Below are 18,623 nucleotides of genomic sequence, written 5' to 3'. Positions count from 1 at the left end.
CCCCTGCTGTTTCCTGTCCATTTCCGTGGTGTTTCCATCCTTTTCTGAGGTTCCCAGGTGTTTGGCCAAGCTTCCCTGTGCAGAGCCTTGGTCCCCTTGAAAAATGCTCGAGTCTCCCATTGACTTCAATGGGGCTCGTTATTCGAGACGAGCACTCGAGCATCGGGAAAAGTTCGTCTCCAATAACGAGTACCCGAGCATTTTAGTGCTCGCTCATCTCTAGCTATCTTCTTTGGGGTTGGTGTAGTGTTAGGAACTAGAACTCCAGTGAATTATACTTACATAAACTGTCATCATTGGCGACGAGTCTGAATCTCTTGCACACTTGTGCAACTTTTGCAAGCTCTCCATGGGATAATAGTGAGAAAATATAAATCCATAGCTCGTCTGGGAGAAGAAGCCACATAGAACCATTTTTGCCCTCACAGGTCTGTACAAAAGAAAATCTGATAAATCTGAATGATGATACTAGACCAAAAAAACATAATATTTTATCTGACTGATAATACACTTCATTAAATGAATGTCATTTAACATAGTAAATAACATAGGAGTATTTAGCATCAGTGGCAGACAGTGTATCATGGGCCTACCAGGGGTAGTGATGTTGAGGGCCAACCCTCCATCCATAAAATTCCCATGTAGGAGGTATCACGAATGAGATCATAATATTTGTGAATCTTCCTAAAAGAAATGGATCATAGTGGCAAGTTATTGCTCCATTCAATTTCAAATGGAGTTGTCAACCACTAGAACTTTGGGACCCCTTATTCTGAGTTAAAGCCTATCTGAGGGTTCTCTGGGCCAGTCTGACTGTTTGGTATCACTCTAACAACCCTTAAAATATAGTGAACAGTGACTGATAAATGTTGTAATAGTGCACAACTTTTTTTTTTATTTTAAAATTTCAAGGGTTTTTTTGCCCCCCTAGAGTATATGAACCCTAGGGAGTCTGATTACTACTGTATTGCTGTATGTGGTCAATTTTCTGCATCTGAATCAGACACTACCCTCAGCAGATAATTCACTGTTATCTTATCTATACATTTTTACGGGGATAAAAGTTTGTTAGTCTTGGTGGGATATTCAGGTTTTATTGAGGTTTTACATATTGTATGCATGTCTATATATAAAATATTATTGGGAACTGCTATTTCTACATTTAAGAATAATATTAATAATTAAAGGGAACCTGTCATCGGCAATTGACCTAATAAGCCACTACCACTACATTGTCAAACAGCCTAATAAAGTCTAGTTTTTGTTTCTTTCATGGTCCAGTGTGGCGGCATCATCTAGAAAATCAACTTTGAAGTGAGATGTAAATTGGTTGTATAAAGTCAAAGAGGTGGAGAGTTTAACACTGAAGTCAAGGTGGTGGGTTCTGAACACCTACTCCTCTGTGATTGACATAATGCTTCAGACATCAGGAGATCTGGTTAGACATGACTCTGGATGCAGGACCATCAATTACAGTGATTATTTCTGAGAAAGTTAAAATCATAGTTAAAATCTCCAACTCCTAGACTTTATACATCCATTTTACTTCTCACTTCAAAGTTGATTTTCTTTATGAGCCCACCACACTGCACCATGAAAGAAACATAATCTGGAGGGTCTTTAGCTGCTCGTCAACATACTGGTTGTGGTTTATTATGTCTATTTCTGCTGACAGGTTCCCTTTAATGATAATTCCTTTATTTACATAGCGCTCACATATTATGCATCGCTACACAGAGCTTGCCAAATAATTCCATTACGAATTACCTGTTTTTAATTAATAGCAATCCATGCTTTATACAATAATAAGTGCTAACATGATAAATAAAAAACTACGGTATATATAAAAAATCAGTTGAAGGTGTTTTCCACCCCCTAGCTATTAATGTCTTACCCCATAAGGAGGCTTCCGTAGTGCCATGATTAGCACAGAGAATAGACACCAACAGCTATGTTCCATGTGTAGTGGTTGAACAGTGTTACTGCAGATCAGCTCCAGTTCACTTGAATGAAAGCTGAGCTGCAGTTACAGGCCCTGCTCTGTGCTGACTCTGGTGCCAGAAGCAGGTAGTATGTTACAGAGACACCTCAATTCTATCAATTCACTGACCTTTTGATGATATTGTGTGGACCTTTCCCATTTATCTCTGCAAAGATGCTCAATGACAGCCCCTGAAAAGGTAAAAAAATATTGCCAAAGAATCTTTTTGTTATACAACTGTTATGCAGATATTTAAACAACAATTTTCTAAATAATAACTGTACAGATCAGAACAGCTTTTTTAATTCTAGAGCGTAGTTCTTAACACAGAGCTTACACATACTCCTGCTGTGTACCAGTATATAACAATGGTATTAACCTTTAATGCTGCTAATTATAGCTTTTTTTGTTTCTAGACAGAAAATATATTTTTACATTTACGGTATTTAAACTAAGCACACGCCCCTTCTCAGTACTTGTAACCTGCCTTCTTGCTTCTGTGCTTTCCCTCTCACTTTGGGGGTCATTTACTAAGGGCCCAAATCGCTATTTGTTTTTGCGTTTCCTGATAATTACCGTTTTGTGCCGAATTGCCCCGGGTTTTTGGCGCACGCGATCGGATTGTGGCGCATCGGCGCCGGCATGCACATGGCGGAAATTGGGGGCGTGGCCATCGGAAAACCCGACGGATTCAGAAAAACCGCCGTATTTTTTTTTTAAATGTGTCACTCAACATGCTCTTACCTGCACCCAGCAACGGCTGGTGAACTCCAGTGAACTCCCCCGGACTTCAGCGCAGCAGCGACACCTGGTGGACATCGGGCACACTACCCTGTGAATCACTGGAAGACCCGAATCCTCGACGGAGAGCGCTCCGCTGGATCGAGACAGGACCGGGTAAGTAAATCTGCCCCTTTGTGTTGAAATCTCAGCACAAAGCTGATTCTCACTGCTGCAACCAGATTTCAGAACACAGCAGGAGGTGGGGAGTGTTAAGGGAGCAGGGAGGCGGACACAAGTGCTTCAGGGGGCCTGTAATAGTATGGTCAGGCTCTGGTGATGCGGTTATATATGTAATATGCTGGTAGATCTGTGTTGAGTCTATATACTTATCCAGCCAATATTTAGCCTGTTACATAACTATTAGCAGTAATCCATTTCATAGCAATTTATAGTTTTACAAATGAGTAGATTCCATTGTGTGAACACTTTTAAAAAAGTCCCAAAAAAGTCGCAAAATAGAAACAAATCGACTGCACCAAGAAATTGCGCAAAAACAAAAACAAGACCATATGTAATGGAAAGTGGGAAAAAAGGCGATGCTGTGGATGAAACAAATTTGAGCATTTAAAAGAATTTGATATCTATAGGCTACATTCTTGTATTCATTCACCTTGTAGACGTCACCCTTAGAACTTACGAGGACATTAATCATACTGGCCCAGATTTACTAAAGGCTTTGGGCCAGTTTTCTGTCTGGATGTTCTTTTATGTGCAGACTGCTTGTACAGATATTTAAGAACTGTCCTCGTCACATATGTGTCGCACACAACCCTTTTGGGTGAAGGCTGCACTATTCTTCATGTGACACAAATTTCTCCACTGAAGGGGACATTCTGGTTCACAGTCGGATAACATGAGATGTGCACAATAAGATTGTCAATATTCCCACTCAAAAATATGACATCCTATAGAAAATGATGACGTAGGTACTTGAGGACATTTTAATAGTGAGATGGTGAAATTTTATATTTTAAAACTGTGCTGAAGTATTTTTTCATGTTGCATTAATTTTAATTAAGTTAATGTTCAATTTGGTAAGCATAAAACTTTTTATCCAGTGATGAAAAGGTTTTTTTTTTCAATTGCACCTGCTCAGAGCAGGTGAGTTTTTGCGTTTCTTTTGCCACTTTTTTAGGTGCAAAATAGTGATATATGCAGTGCAAACATCTGTAGAACAGCCATTCACTATGTCAGATGAGCAAATGTCCATGCTTGATTTCATGGTAGATTGAATTTAAATATTTTCTCAAAATAGCTAATAAATCTACAATAATAATATGAGTAATAATAATAACCACTCATCCATATAGCTATGAAAATTCTTTCATACACAAAGCTGTTAAACAAACCTTTGTCTTTATCACCCTGTGACTGGTCCTTATTCTTCTGGGAGTCAGCTGAGGTTGGTCTTCGAATACTATGGTGAGATCTTTAAAGAAGAGTAACAAATATTGACAAAATGACAACCCCCTTACCATTTAAAGACTACCCTCTGATATTTTCCTAAAAAAACAATTTTGCCTACAGTATATGTAAAACGTGATTCCAACTTTGGGGAGAGGGACCTCTTTCTTTTCCTTCCATTGGATTGGAAGTGGCAGTGACTTGTGATATAGAATAAGTGACATAGCTGCACAACATGAATCTACTATTGCTTGTGGCTCAAAAAACTTCAGAAATATCTGCACTATATAAGCAACAATAACTTAATCCAACCTAAAGGGGACCTGTCAGTACTTTATGTTAAAAATTGCCATTTACATAAAACAACTCTTAAGTTGTTGCCATCAAATGTGATGACGGCACTTAAATGACAGCAATGCATGTTCTAGCGAATGCTGGCATCTACAGCAGTCAGTACATTTCCTATTGGGCCTTTTTTTTTTTTTCTACAAAGATTCATGTGTGTAGTCTCAATGGGGCTTATTTACCGACGTTTTTGGGGATCGCGCCGGGGATTGCGTCGCAATCGCGCCGGCTTTCATGCGACACAAATCAGGGGACAGGCATCCTCGTTGGACAATGTACCTCTGGCATCGCGCAGGGACCGGTTAAGTAAATGTGCCCAAATATCCCTTTCAACCTACCCAACCCTTCAACAAACTTCTTCCTCCATGAGCTTCTGAATGCACATTCAGTGACTAATTACTAAAAATGCTCCGGAGCACAAAAGGGGATTTGTTTACTACTCTGTGGACCAGTTCACGCATTTGCACTTTACAGTTATAATGTTAAGGAGCAGAGATTGGTGGGTTCACAGTTCCAGACAGTGGCAATAAAAGGAGAACCTGTTAAGGTATACCAATGATAATGTGTATGGGGTTGATACTCTTCAATATTCTTAAATATTTGCATTTTGTCAATGATTTCTGAAATTACCATAACAGAGAACAGCATAATAATGTATTAACAGCTTTTAAGCCACCCATAGATTTTGAAGGGTCAAAAAAAAATATGGGGCAGATTTATCAAGCTGTCTAAAAGTAAGAATGTTCTTAGTTGCCCATGACAACCAATCACAGCTCCCCTTTAAAGTATTCATGAGCACTGGTAAAACTAAAGCTCAGCTGTAATTGGAACATTCTTACTTTTAGACAGCTAATAATTAAAAAGGGTTTTGCACCCAAAAATGATTGCAATAAAAATATCAGGTTTTGCCACAAAAATAGCCTTAGTCCAATCTCATTAAATCTGTTAAAATAAAAAGTTATTGCAATTTTTTTCTACAACCTCCAAGAAGGAATTTAAAAAGTTTAATAATGAGATACTGAAGTGAAAAAATTATTCAATAGAGTGACTAATTTTTATAGTTTTCCAACCAACATACAGACCTTCTCCAGATAGACTGGAGATTTGGTAGGCCAGGACCTTGAAACTCTTTAGTTGCCCTGGCTGTGTGTTCCATGGTCATTGTCATGCTGGAAGACGCAGTCACATCTCATTTTCAATGCTCTTACTAAGAGCGAAAATCTGGTAATACATGGACATGTAGTTCTCCTTTCTCAGAATCATTCTACCCCAAGAACAACTCTTTGGTCTAGGCCAGTGGTGGCGAGCCATGACTAAGAACAGCCAGTCCGATTGAAACGAGCCACAAGATTATCGCTATGGATTTTACTGATATGCCTTAAATAAAGAAAGAGTTGCCATTGACACAAGAGGTCACCAAACAGGACCAAATCCACCGAATCTTCCTGCAGTCCCAGGCAACTTATGAGATGCTGCTCTCAGCGCTATTTAAAAACAACACTTCATTAGCTGTTTGGAACAGGAAAAGTGAGAAGGTGTTGACAGAAGTGCAGTACAAAGAGATTCTGGAGAGAAGCTATAATGATACTCTGAACTTGCCCTCCTTCTTTCAACTGTATTGGTGGCCTCAGGCGGACAATGTGGAAGAACAGGTAGCAATAAGTTACTGCTTAAAATGCCAAGTTGGCACTTCACAATAAATAAGTGGATTTTGGTTGTAGTTCGGGCACTCCATCTCTAAAAGGTGGTCTAGGCCATGTTTAAGAGATTGGAATGTGATTGTATCTTTTATACAGGTAATGACTTACAACAGATGCAGTTACAAGTAATGAGTGCAGAGCTTACAGAAAAACTAACAGGTCTGAGAGAGATAAATGGTAGGTGGTAGGTGATCACTTGTTTCAGGGTGCATTCACATGTGGCATTCTGACGCATGCATCTTAAAGGCATGTGTTTTCATGTCAGAACACCACGTGTGAACGTACTCTCATGCAATTAGATGCAAATTAAAAACTATACAATTTGATTTTATGGATTTTTTTTACGCTGTCTGTCAAAAATTGCAAAATTGTCAGTGTATCAATTCTTCTAAGTCTACGATAACATAAAATCTAGAGTTATTATAGTTATCTAATTTCTGAACACCCCCTGTAGTTCTAGCAGCCCTGCCCGGTTCCGCCCATAAAATACTAGGCTCCCTGAGCTGCTCGGGTCAAATAGCCTGAGCACCACAGGCTAACTTGCTGAACTTTTATAATTCTATATTTCCATGATCACAAGATATAGAGTTATAATAAAATAAGTCCTAATGAACTTCTTACTAGGACACATCTCCCATCACTAAACTAGCCTGGGGTGCTCAGGCTACGTGACCCGAGCGCCTCATGGAGCCTAGTATTTTATGGAGCAGGGGGTGGAACCGGACAGTACTGCTAGAACTACAGGGGGGGGGGCGTACATTATAAAATACTAGGTTCCCTGAGACGCTTGGTTTATGTAGCCTACGGGGGGCATACATTATAAAATACTAGGTTCCCTGAGACGCTTGGTTTATGTAGCCTGAGCACCCCAGGGTAAATAGCATAACTTTTATAACTCTATATTTTATGTGATCGTAGGATATAGAGTTATAATAAAAGAAGTCCTAATGAACTTCTTACTAGGACACATCTGCCATCAGTAAACTGATGTTAGATGTCCTTTAATCACTACAACTTGTCCTGTAAGAAATTTTGTGTAAAGACGTAGAAAGCCAAGAGCTTCCTGTAAATAGCAGGGAACGTTTAGTGCTTGCACAAATACTTTGTTCTACTTTGCTGCTTTGTGAGTACTAAAGACTCGAGGCTCATGTTTCTGACTGAAGGAATGAATTCACATATCATGAAACAAGTAAACTTGTTTATGTGATAGAAGTATACACAAGTGTGTCTTCATGTTTATGATGGGCATGATTGCAGCAAGAGGTTATGAGGGTCATGATCGCAGCAAGAGTTTATGATGGGGATGACAGCTCGTCACTACAGGGAATGGATTATGTGACTCTCCTCCTTATGTGTGTAAGTTGGAATGTGATGGTACTCAAAAAAAGTGCTTAACTACTGTAATAAGCCCTTGGTGGAGAAAATAAAAAAATTCATGGCATCATCTCTGGTGGTCTAGAGCAGGGAGAGCATTATTATTAACCCCTTAGTGAGCAGCCATACAGATTTCTCAATCGGTAAGGGGTTTCTCCGTCAGCCTAGCCTAAGTTCTGCACGGGTGCCCCATGCAGGGAAGAGCATTGATCCAGCTGTCATATGGCAGCCGGGACCCTTCTCTAACAGTCTGTTTCGGTAAGAGTTCAGATACTGACTGTTTAACCCGTTAGATGAGGGAGGGGGCTTCCTTCCTCTCCTATCAACGCCCTGTGATGTCATTGCGGGGTGCCATCTGTTTTGCTGGACAGCCAAGGACCTAATGAAGTTCCCCTCAGACAGCAGGTTTATTGGCTCTTATATATTTGGGGTGGTTGTTCACTTGCCGCAGGTGGTATCCCATGTGGGGTATTTTAATTCTCCATTTTTTGATTGTGTCATTATTGTATTTTATTTTCTATTGGAGTATGTAATAAAGATTATGACATTTTTATGAATTTAATTTGGTCGTGTGTTTTTTCCTCTTTAATTTTTTTTGGCTTGTTTTTACTAGACGATGTCCCAATTACTCTCCTGCAAGTCAATGGGACCTGCTAAAAGAACAAGGACAGAAGGCAAATGCAATATGCAGTCATGTGGCCCTTGTATTGGGTTAGACCTCTTTTAGTTTTTATCTTTAATAGGAGTGTATGGATGAATGGAAAATTACTAAAACACAAACAAAACTATGAAAAAACAGACACTGGGGGGTATTTATCAGGGAAGGGGGCACGGCAGGTGGGGGAGTGAGCATTCTTGTCCCTGCGTCTGCACACTTGCTGCTGCTGGATATATCAAAAGGCTGGAGGGTCAGCCGAGCTATCAAACGAGCATGGGCGTATGATATATACCCCCTATTGACTTGCATGAAAAAGGAAAGGGATGTGTGAATAATGCCTTAGAGTTCATGCCCTGGGCTGTACTATAGATTTGCGCACATCATGAATATGTTACGATTCCGGATGCCATTACTGTATTTTTGAGTAAAATAAGAACAAATGTTACATGCCATTCCATGAGGATACTCTCACCAAGAAGCCTTACTTCTAAAAAATACAGTAAGGACCTGACATAGTCATTGTTGTGTATAGGTGAATGATGGCGAATATATACAGTAAATACAACACATTCTTCCTGTTTAACACATGCTCATGTTTTCATACTAAGTAAAATATTTGTGTTGCAGGTTGTAATGAAACTAATAATCTAGATATTGAGTCTGCCGGGGAGCTGGTGAGCTGAAAATCAGAGGGGCTATTCTCTTCGAAATTAGTAGTAATTACAGAGCCGTCATCTCCGGATGAATTGGATGCTGGAAACAAAGCAAGCACGTGAGCCGCAGGGAACCTCGTAATACTGAATCAGACATTGCTCTGCTGACCTTGCAGCAATGACAAGAGTTCAATAAAATATTAAAGTGTTTTTTATCATTATAATATCTGCTGCAGAGCGAACCCAGCAAGGAAGCTTTGTGCTCAGCTCCAGCATGTAAGTACAATCCATCTCATTTAACGAATAGGTACAAGGAAAATACACTCACTTGTTATTGAGGATAACCTACTTTCTTGTGCACAATAAAAGCCTAATAAAAGAGAATAAATTAGCCAGCTAATGGCAGAAAATAAATGTAAAAGAATAATGGTTACCTATAAGAGGTAACTGGTCCGAGGATCAGAACCTGGAAAGCTCCTAACATGTCGTCTTTATCTCTAAATATGCTTGTTGGCTTTCAATAAATGTGTACTTTTACATCCATAGGATATGCCATAAATACTGTGAAACTTAGGCCAGCTGCAGACAAACGTGGAAACCGATCTGTATGTCAGTTCAATCCCACAGACTTCACACATTGCACAGGACGGGAGTCCTTGCATCATATGGAATTATGATGCAAGCACTCTCTGTCTGACGGCTTAAACAAAATCTGGTGCAATGTAAGCCAATCAGCATCTGATAGTCTCTGGGGCAATCTGGAACACTTTTAGACAGTATTAGTAAATGTTCACCAGTGGTCTTTGGGTTAGTAGGTGAACCTCCTCTATTAAGAAAACAGCATTGGAAAGGGTTAAGGAAGTTGGTGAGATTGGATATGATTAAATATGTTGCTTGGTAGTTATTTAGCAGATATTAGCGAAGTCTAGTATTCTCCAAAAATGACACTTCAAAAGCCATGAATGGCTAACAAAATGACAGGATAAGCAAACCTTGGCTTCAGCTCTCCATGTGTGTATGAGGACCAAGCAATACTGGACTTCTCCCAATACCTCCTAGGACCAGCCACTTTTGATGAACTATATGGGGTTTTCTGCAGCTTTCTATCTAAAATATGTAACAATAGGCATAAATCAGTGTAATGAATAACTGTGTTGGGTTAACTTACATTAGTAGTGTAACATAATATTGTATTAACTTGCAGTATAATAAATACAAAACCCATTATAATTCAAAGAAGCAAAAATTGTGAATGGTTACTTCAGTTTATTATATATTAAATAAGCTGTAAAATCAAAATACAAAGCACACAAACACATATATATATAATCATATGTATATAATCATGTGTACAGTCCCAGGATGGGCAATATCATACACATTCTAGTAAAAATAAGTTGATTTACATAAGGGGGTATCTGATTTACTATTGACATCTACACAGTACAAATATACGACAGTATATTCCTATATTCTCAGAAATAATGAGTAGAGATGAGTGGACCCAGAGTTCTGGTTCAGGTTCGACTGCAAAACCCAGACATTGGATTGGCGGTCGAACAGTGTCTGTCCAATCATGGCTATCGCTAGAAGCATGGGGCATCGATTTCCCAGATTGGCTGTTTGGCCGCCATTCCGGCAATGAGCCTAAATCGGAACATCAAACCGGGACTGGGTTCGATCATCTCTCAATATGAGCCTGCTGGTTTTCCTATCCATAGCGTGCAATGTATAGAGGAAGTTGCTCTGGCTCTTGTTTCGCCCCTGTCTTCCTTTTTAGTGAACAGCGTATCTGAAAGCCTTCAGCAGTCCGTACACAGGAGCCGGTTAGGAAAGGAGACTAAATATAATATCTCTCCATACAGGGTTGGACTGGGTGGCCTAGGGCCCACCAGTGAAATAGATTCTGAGGGGCCACCTACTGCTATATGAAAATATCATTTGTATATTCTTAGGCCACGTTTGCAGAATACATTTTCATCTGTCTGAAAGGCACAACAAATGCATCAGTCAAAACACATCACAAAACACATCAGTATTAATGATAGTAAAAACACAGATATATTTTGAGGAGCGTTTTTTTCCCATGTGTTTGCAATGTGTTTTAAAACTCAATGTATACACATAATGTGAATGCAGCCTAAGACCATGTACACAAGATGCGATTGAATTGTGTTTTAAAATACATTTTAGGTGCATCTGGAGAATCCCCTCCCCTAATGCAGACTACTTCCGGAACTCACATGTGTTTAGACCTAAATGCTTGTGTTCGGTAAATAGTAACATGCTATGTCGCTACTTAACGTGCACAAGCATTGAAGTCTAAACATGTCTGCGTTTCAGGGGGAGTCTGCATTCAGGAAGGAGATTCTTCAGATGCACCTAAAATGTACTTCAGTTATGTGAACATGGATGTCAAGCATTAGGTAGGACTAATTAAAAGCAATCAGTGCCTCTGGCAGCTCCTCACCTTGTGTTCATGTTGCAGCCTCTCATCTCCCTCTCATATTGTGACCTCTCACCTCCCACTCACATTGTGGCTTGTCATCTCCCCCTCATATTTTGGCCCCTCATCTTCTCCTCCTCGTATTGTGGCCCCTCTCATCTCCCCCTCATATTTTGGCCCCTCATCTTCTCATATTGTGGCTTCTCTCATCTCCCCTACATAGTGTAGCCTCTCATCTCCCCCTCATAGTGTTTCCTCTCATCCACGTATTGTGGCCCTGCTCATAATCTCCTTGTATTATGTCCCCTCTCATCTCCTTCTCATATTGAGGCCCCTCTCACCTCCTCCTCATATTGTGGCCCCTTATCTACCCCTCATATTATGGTGTCTCATCTCCTCCTCATATTGTGGCCCCTCTCATCTTAGAGAGATACTGTGAGCCCCCTCTCATACCCCCCATATTGCAAGCCCCCTCTCATGCCCCCATATTGTAGGCCCCCTCTAAAACCCTTCCATATTGTGGGCCCCCTCTCATACCCCCCATATTGTGCCCGCCTAACTCAGGGGCCCACTGGTGGATCCACCTGTGGGCCAATCCCAGCATGTCTCCATACCTAAGGAATATTTTACTTGATGATACAGCTCACAAAGAGATAGGACTATCCAGTGACTGTCTGTAAAGGTCAAAGTGGTTGGCCACTTTACTTCATGTTTTCTATTATGTGTGGGCAGGATTTTAGGTAATTTACAAATATACATCAATAAAAAGTCTGACATGCTTTTTTGATATATAAAGTAAAGTGCTCTTCTTCATCAGCTTCTAGGTAGGATAGGAAGTGATAGGAGCTGGAAGGCCATGTGATCCTGTCTGTGCCCTAACTGTCTACCTTCCAGGACCTCAAGGTTGTATTTATAAATGGAATCATAAGGTCCAGGAAGGTAGAATGGTCATGGAAGTTTATGATCACATGGCCCTCCATCTCCAGCCATTTTATGGACAGAAATGGCAGCTGATTAGATAGAAGACATTTGTGAACCAGAAGGTTTTCTTTATATTTCAAGAAAGCAGTACAGAACTTTTAATAGATATAACTTTTTCATATTATACTGACATATAATACAATTTCTATTATATAGGAGATCTGCATTTCCACAAGTTATATAAATTATTTGTTGGATAATACATCATTATCAAAGACAAATGCTTTACCTAGAGGACTCTTGACATTGGACAGTACAGTCCCATTATTATGCTCAGTGGATCTTTTAAGATTGTTCTCTTTAGTAGAGTGATCCCCTAATTGATAGATATCAGCTGCCGGGGTCTTAGTGTCATCCCAAGGCTTGGCTGGATATCTTCTTATCCGAGGCATGGAATAATCCTCATCGTCACTTGAAGTTTCACTTGTAGACAGATCTGGAAAATGTTCAGTTTGCTTCTCTTTTTCCTGACTTTTTAGTATATCTAGCTGTTTCACATAGTAGAAATACTTGTCAAGCACACTGCTGTCACTATCAGAGACTACATCTGAGTGGCTCTCCCAGCACACTGCTCGGCCTAATTCCTTTGCTTTCCGCTTTGGGTTATCATCAATATTCTTTCTTTGGTTGGTGACACTAAAAAAATCATCTACAGCAGTGTCATCTAATATGTGCCGTGTTGGTAAATTTAAAATTTTACTTCCATTTGGTTTGTTCTTTTCAGAGTTTAAGGCTGAACCACACTCTGCACACCAGTTAGAGCTAGTGGTACTGGAGAAACTGCATGCAGGGCATTCTTGATATATCCTATTGGAGTCATTTCTGTGTGAAGCTGGTTCCGTAACGTGTAGAATATTTTCCGACATTGGCATGAAGGTGGTAGGATCATGTTTTACGCTCTTTTTCACTACAAATGTTCTATTTGTTCTAGAACCATCTTCTTCTCCATTCTTCTCTAAACCTTTCTCTATTAATTCCAGGTCTTCCAGCAGAGAATTAAGTCTTTCAGTATCAAGGTAAGAATCTGGTGAGCTTGAGGCATTTTCCCGATTAATAGAATAGTCCTTTAAGACCATACTTGGTTTACTATCATTATGTGTGTTATAGTGCTCTTGTTTGGGCTGGTGTCCGTTTTCAAATAGATCAATGCAATCTTGTTTTATGTTGTCAAAAAATTGGTCTCCAAAATCAGCATAACTTTTCATAGTGAAAGCTTTCTTTATGTGACTGTTCTTTCCCAGCTGTGGGCAGACTCTGTTTGACCTTGCAGATAAATTGTCTTCAGTGTCAGAATGAAAGAAATTGTCCATAGAAGAATCTAGATTTGTTGTTTTTGATTTTGACAAACTTCTGGAGCTTTTCGGAACTCGACACTGACCTGGAGTAGTTTCTTTAGGTTTATCACCAAGATAAGGGTGTCTAGTAAAGTCACCAAACTCAAGGCTTTTTACATTCAGGTTTACATCGCTGTCACCATTATTTACATTGGGTTCAGAAGATGTGTCTTCATCTGTGTTTTTTGACAAAATATCACTATTACATTTGTCTAGGAATTTTTTAGCCCAAGTCATAACATGGTGAAGTTTATCTATTTCTGGTACAGACAAATCTTCCAAAAGATCTTGATCCAAATCAGTGATACAGCTACTCCTTAAAAGACTCCGGTGAGTAGAATGTAAAAGATCCTCTTCATATGATTCTGTTTTTGTAAGACCATGAGGTAAATTATTTTGGTCCTTGATTTTTTGAGGAGTAAAGAGTGTATTATGGTGTATGGGAGACACTACAATCTCAGGTTCACCGTGAGATGATTGTAAATCGAGGTCTGTAAACAGCACATTACTCTCAGATTTAGGACCATGTTGTATAGCTATATCCTTACTATCTTCTTTCATCATTGGTTGCAGGGTATGATGCGATGAGGCGACTGGAGGATTTGATACCGTAGGGTGTAAAATATTAGGAAATGATTTATTAAGCATGCAGGGTTCTGTTGTCTGTGTTTTGCTGTTCTTTCTATGTTCCTTTGTTTCACTCTGTATTATTGGTAGGCTCTCACTCTGACTGGCAGGATTATTGGGAAGGTGCTCTTTTCCTGAATTTGCTTGAACATCTTGAATTGAACTTCCTGGTTTTGCTTTTTCTTTATCTTCTAAAGATGTTTCCCCATTCAGTGACAGAGGTTTCACTTCAGCATTAAGCTTTTTGGACACACTTGAATCAGCAGGAATATGGTTTGTGGTTGGTGCTGAATGGCATTTACGTGGTGTTAAAATCCTACTGGTTTTTCCTCCATTTTGTAGTTCTTTTTTCTTAGGCAGAGGATTCGGGGAACTTTTATCACAGAAGTAATTTAGCCTTTTAGCCCGTAGAAATTTTAAGTTACTTGTACGTGGAGTATCTGTAACATGGTTATCAAGGTCTGGCGGTGACTGAGGGGAATTATTAGGTGACAGCTCCATCTGTAAGAAAATAGAGGCATGTAAGTAACATATAAACATCTAAATTCAGAAAATTGGACCTAAGTCCTAACAGGGCTTCATCCTTTTTCCAGATTTTGCCTAAGGCAAACTAAATAATGCCCATATCTGAACGTATAAAACATAACCTTTAATAGTATCTACGTTTTGAAAAATATTTCATGTACTGTACATAACATTATATTTTTGTGCAATAAAAAAATCTTTAAAAAGTGTCTCAATGTGTTGTTTACTGATATCATTGTTATTCCGGCAGAAAATTTCTGCACAATATTTTATTAATCATCAGCCGGGTAAGCTCTTGGTGCATTAAAGGGTTTTCACATGAAGAAAAATTAGGCCGTACTCCGTGACACCACCACAGATCACGAAAATGAGGGTCTGATGGGGTCCCACGTACCTACATCGGACCCCTCATCAGATTAATGTAGCAGACGGCCGCGCATGACCGTTCTGCTCCATTCATCTCTATGGAGAAGTCGGAAATTGCTGATCAGTGCGCTTGCCCATCTCCATCAGCTCCATAGAGATTAATGGAGAAGAACGGTCATGCGCGGTTGCCTGCTCCATTAATGTCAGACGGACCCCTCGTTTTCATGATCTGTGGGGGTCTCAGCACTGAGACCCCCACTGACCAGCAAGTTAGGCCCTATCCTATGGATAGGGCCTAACTTTGCTTGGTGGGAAAACCCCTTTATGGTTATACAGAATACATGTAGCCACTCAGAGCCTCTAATAGTTATAAATTGTAACTTCTTTGCAACATCGATTATGTGATTAATATTACCCAGTTGGCAACTCTTAGCTCTATATGGACTATGCTCAGAGTAATACAAATCTCAGAATTGAGTACATGTGCACCAGATCTAGAGATCGCCAATCTCATATAGTTCTAACATCGATGGGTTATAGTCTGCAGGTCTGTATTAACTCCCATCCCTTTCAGTTTTCACAACATTCGGGTACTTGCTAATTCACAATTAACCTAGTAGCCCCCTGACATCTTTCGCCAACTGTATTGAGCTATTAGCAATGGCAGCGCTGTTTGTTTGGTACTATTCCTCGATCCCTACTCCCCTTTAAGTGGAAAAAAAGAAGGAGGGATATAGGGATACATAGGGATATATAGTAGAGATGTATAGGGATATATAGTAGAGATATAATGTTTGTAAATAAAGAAGATTTTAATATCAGTTACTATGTCTGTGAAACAAATACACCATATAACTCAAATATAAGAAATAAAATGCAATCTTCATATTTTTTTGATTCTTTGGTGCTGATATCTCCATGCAGGGTTTTGACTCATTAAATTTAGATAACAAAACATATCCCTTACATCTTAAGTAAAAGCATTTAGTGATATCTGTGGCGTAACTAGGAGAGACGGGGCTGCCTAGCAGGCTACTGCATGGGGCCCCCCTTCCCACTTAAAAAATTTACATATTAGTATACTCACACATGCGAGTTACAATCACATATAAATACACTCATTTGCATATACACATACATACAGTGCCATATGCAACATACTCACATACAGTGTATACAGACACCATATACACATCACAGATACTGCATATATACATCACAGTATATGTTATACACATATGCTGGACAATGTGCAGTACAATATAGATATAATGGTGCACATCCTCCATTCTTTATTCTGTCAGGTTGGATGACGGGGCCCCCTGACTCTGTGGGCCCTATAGCGGCTGCTATGGCTGCTACCACTGTAGGTACGCCCCTGTGTGATATACCTTACAGTAGCCTCAGGGGCATAGGCAGCAATGGTTTGGAGCTGACTCATTGTGGTCTATGGAGAGTTTTCTAAGCATAATCTGTACACATTGCAGGTAAGTGGTGACATCATCTATTGTAGAGGTGTTATCCTCTACTGTAATCCTGTAATGTAAATGGAATGACTGCTGCATAGAAAATCTGGACAATTTCACTGCATTTGGAATTGTCTTCCAGCTTTCCTGCATAGAGCATGGCATATTAAATGGTGCCATTGGACAGTACTATTGGTTCAGCATAAAAAAGTCATCATATAGCTCTGTAAATGGTAAATTAAATAAGCTCCGTCCCTTGCAGTGCGCCATGTACAGAAAGGAAATGCAAAAATCAAAATAGGAGCTACAGCATATGCTATATATGTCTGCAGTACTGTAGTTTTATTTCAGGGGTGGGTGCAGGTTGCATCTATAAGACATTTATTGTATATCTAAATGCAAACTAAACTGGTATTTTGACAGAAAACTGTATGCTGTAAAATAAAAAATAAACTATATTTGCCTTTCCCCACTGATCCAGCTCAGGTTTTCTGGCACCTCCACCGTCTTAGTTTATCAGCGACCCAAGCCCACCTCAGCCAATCAGTGGTGAAACGCCCAACTTCAGGACTGCCATCACTAAGCATGAATGACAGTACAATGACACCTGAACATGGACTCAATTTGGGCTTCCAATGACAGTGGAGATGGCCGATGTGTCTGATCTGGAGCAGTAGTGTATTGGCAATCATTGTTATCAGGAGGCAAATACGTCACTGACAAGATTTTTATCTAAGGCAAATTTGCTCAGTCCCATCTTTTATAAATGTTTTACTGCGTGAGTTAAACATTTAATGTAAGTTCTGCATAAATGCATTGTATATAGTTACTCCATACATTGGACACAATTGGCTCAGAATACAAAAGGAAATCATAGGGCAAAGAATATTTTCTTATGTAGGCAAATAAAAGTAGTTTTGTACGCATGAAAATACCGAAAATACCTCAAATACGTCCAGAAAGAAAATCCCAGCCTGAATGTAAAAACCCTGGCCACATGAATTACATGGAAAAACTAACTTTAGTAAGTGTATGCTTCCATACACATGAAGTAGCACATCTTTAACCCCCGGCTCCTCATATCATTGATGCCCTCCCCATACCCACATCACAAGCATCTACGGTAGCATCAGATTGATAAGGCGAGTCATATTAATACATGTAAGTATTTAGTTACCTGAATGTGACCGGGAGCACAGAGTTGGCCGTGTGCAGGCTCTGAGAGTCTCAGGGACCATAGCAACAGGACGCCAAACACTCCCCGCCCTCAGCTACCGGCAGCCATGTCCCTGCCGAGCCTGCCCCCTAGAGGAGAGTGGAGTCATGTACATCTCCCCTGTACAGTCACATGGTGAAGAAGAGGTATAGAACAATTGCCTTCAGGTATCTGATGGAGCTGCAGTAGTGCATGTACTCCCATCCTGATTCAAGATCATTACTTAGTTAAGACAATAGTTAATGCACTTGTAATGACTGCACATGAAAAGAGCTAATACATGTGGAGCAGACGGGGTATCCTGTGGAAGAAAGACAGCAATAGTGCCTAGATCTGATAAAAAATGAAGATCCCCCTAACTAATTTAGATAAATTATGACGATCCTTGCATTTTCTTCAATATTATTTTCTAAATTTCTCTGCTCGCTAAGGGAACATCTTTTATTTATACACACATAGACCCTCAGTTATTCCTCTTGGAAATCACATTTTATATATCATCACTGTTTTGGGAAAACACAAGCTTCTCATATAGACTGCACTAGTTTCAATCCAGCTGATTGATATCTCATTTTCTAGCTTTTCATTTTATCTCATGGCATGGACACTTTGGAATAAAAAGGACTTTATATTTTTTTAATTTTGGAGTGCTGCCAATCTTTATTTTTTGTATGTTGATGGGCTGAGTCATACCTCTGGACTTACACCCACTCATATTGTATTTTCTCTGCTGTTTTCCTATTTTTTTCACTGTATATATACAT

The 18,623-nt window shown here is 39.7% G+C and overlaps 1 protein-coding gene across 1 annotated transcript in view; it reads right to left on the bottom strand.

The window, feature by feature from the left end:
* Positions 1-17,936, bottom strand: part of LOC140131354 (uncharacterized) — a 44,592-nt gene extending 26,656 nt beyond the window's left edge. The window contains exons 1-6 of the mRNA XM_072150886.1: positions 17,821-17,936; positions 12,555-14,787; positions 9,891-10,005; positions 4,114-4,193; positions 2,111-2,172; positions 283-430 (exon numbers count right to left, since the gene is read on the bottom strand). Coding sequence (XP_072006987.1) covers positions 283-430; positions 2,111-2,172; positions 4,114-4,193; positions 9,891-10,005; positions 12,555-14,787 — 2,638 coding nt within the window. The 5' untranslated portion in view covers positions 17,821-17,936. The remainder of the gene's footprint in view (positions 1-282; positions 431-2,110; positions 2,173-4,113; positions 4,194-9,890; positions 10,006-12,554; positions 14,788-17,820) is intronic.
* Between the last annotated feature and the right edge of the window lie 687 nt (positions 17,937-18,623).

The sequence above is a fragment of the Engystomops pustulosus genome, chromosome 1, assembly GCF_040894005.1.
Source record: "Engystomops pustulosus chromosome 1, aEngPut4.maternal, whole genome shotgun sequence".
NCBI classification, from domain to species: domain Eukaryota; kingdom Metazoa; phylum Chordata; class Amphibia; order Anura; family Leptodactylidae; genus Engystomops; species Engystomops pustulosus.
This window is presented reverse-complemented; position numbering and strand designations above follow the sequence as displayed.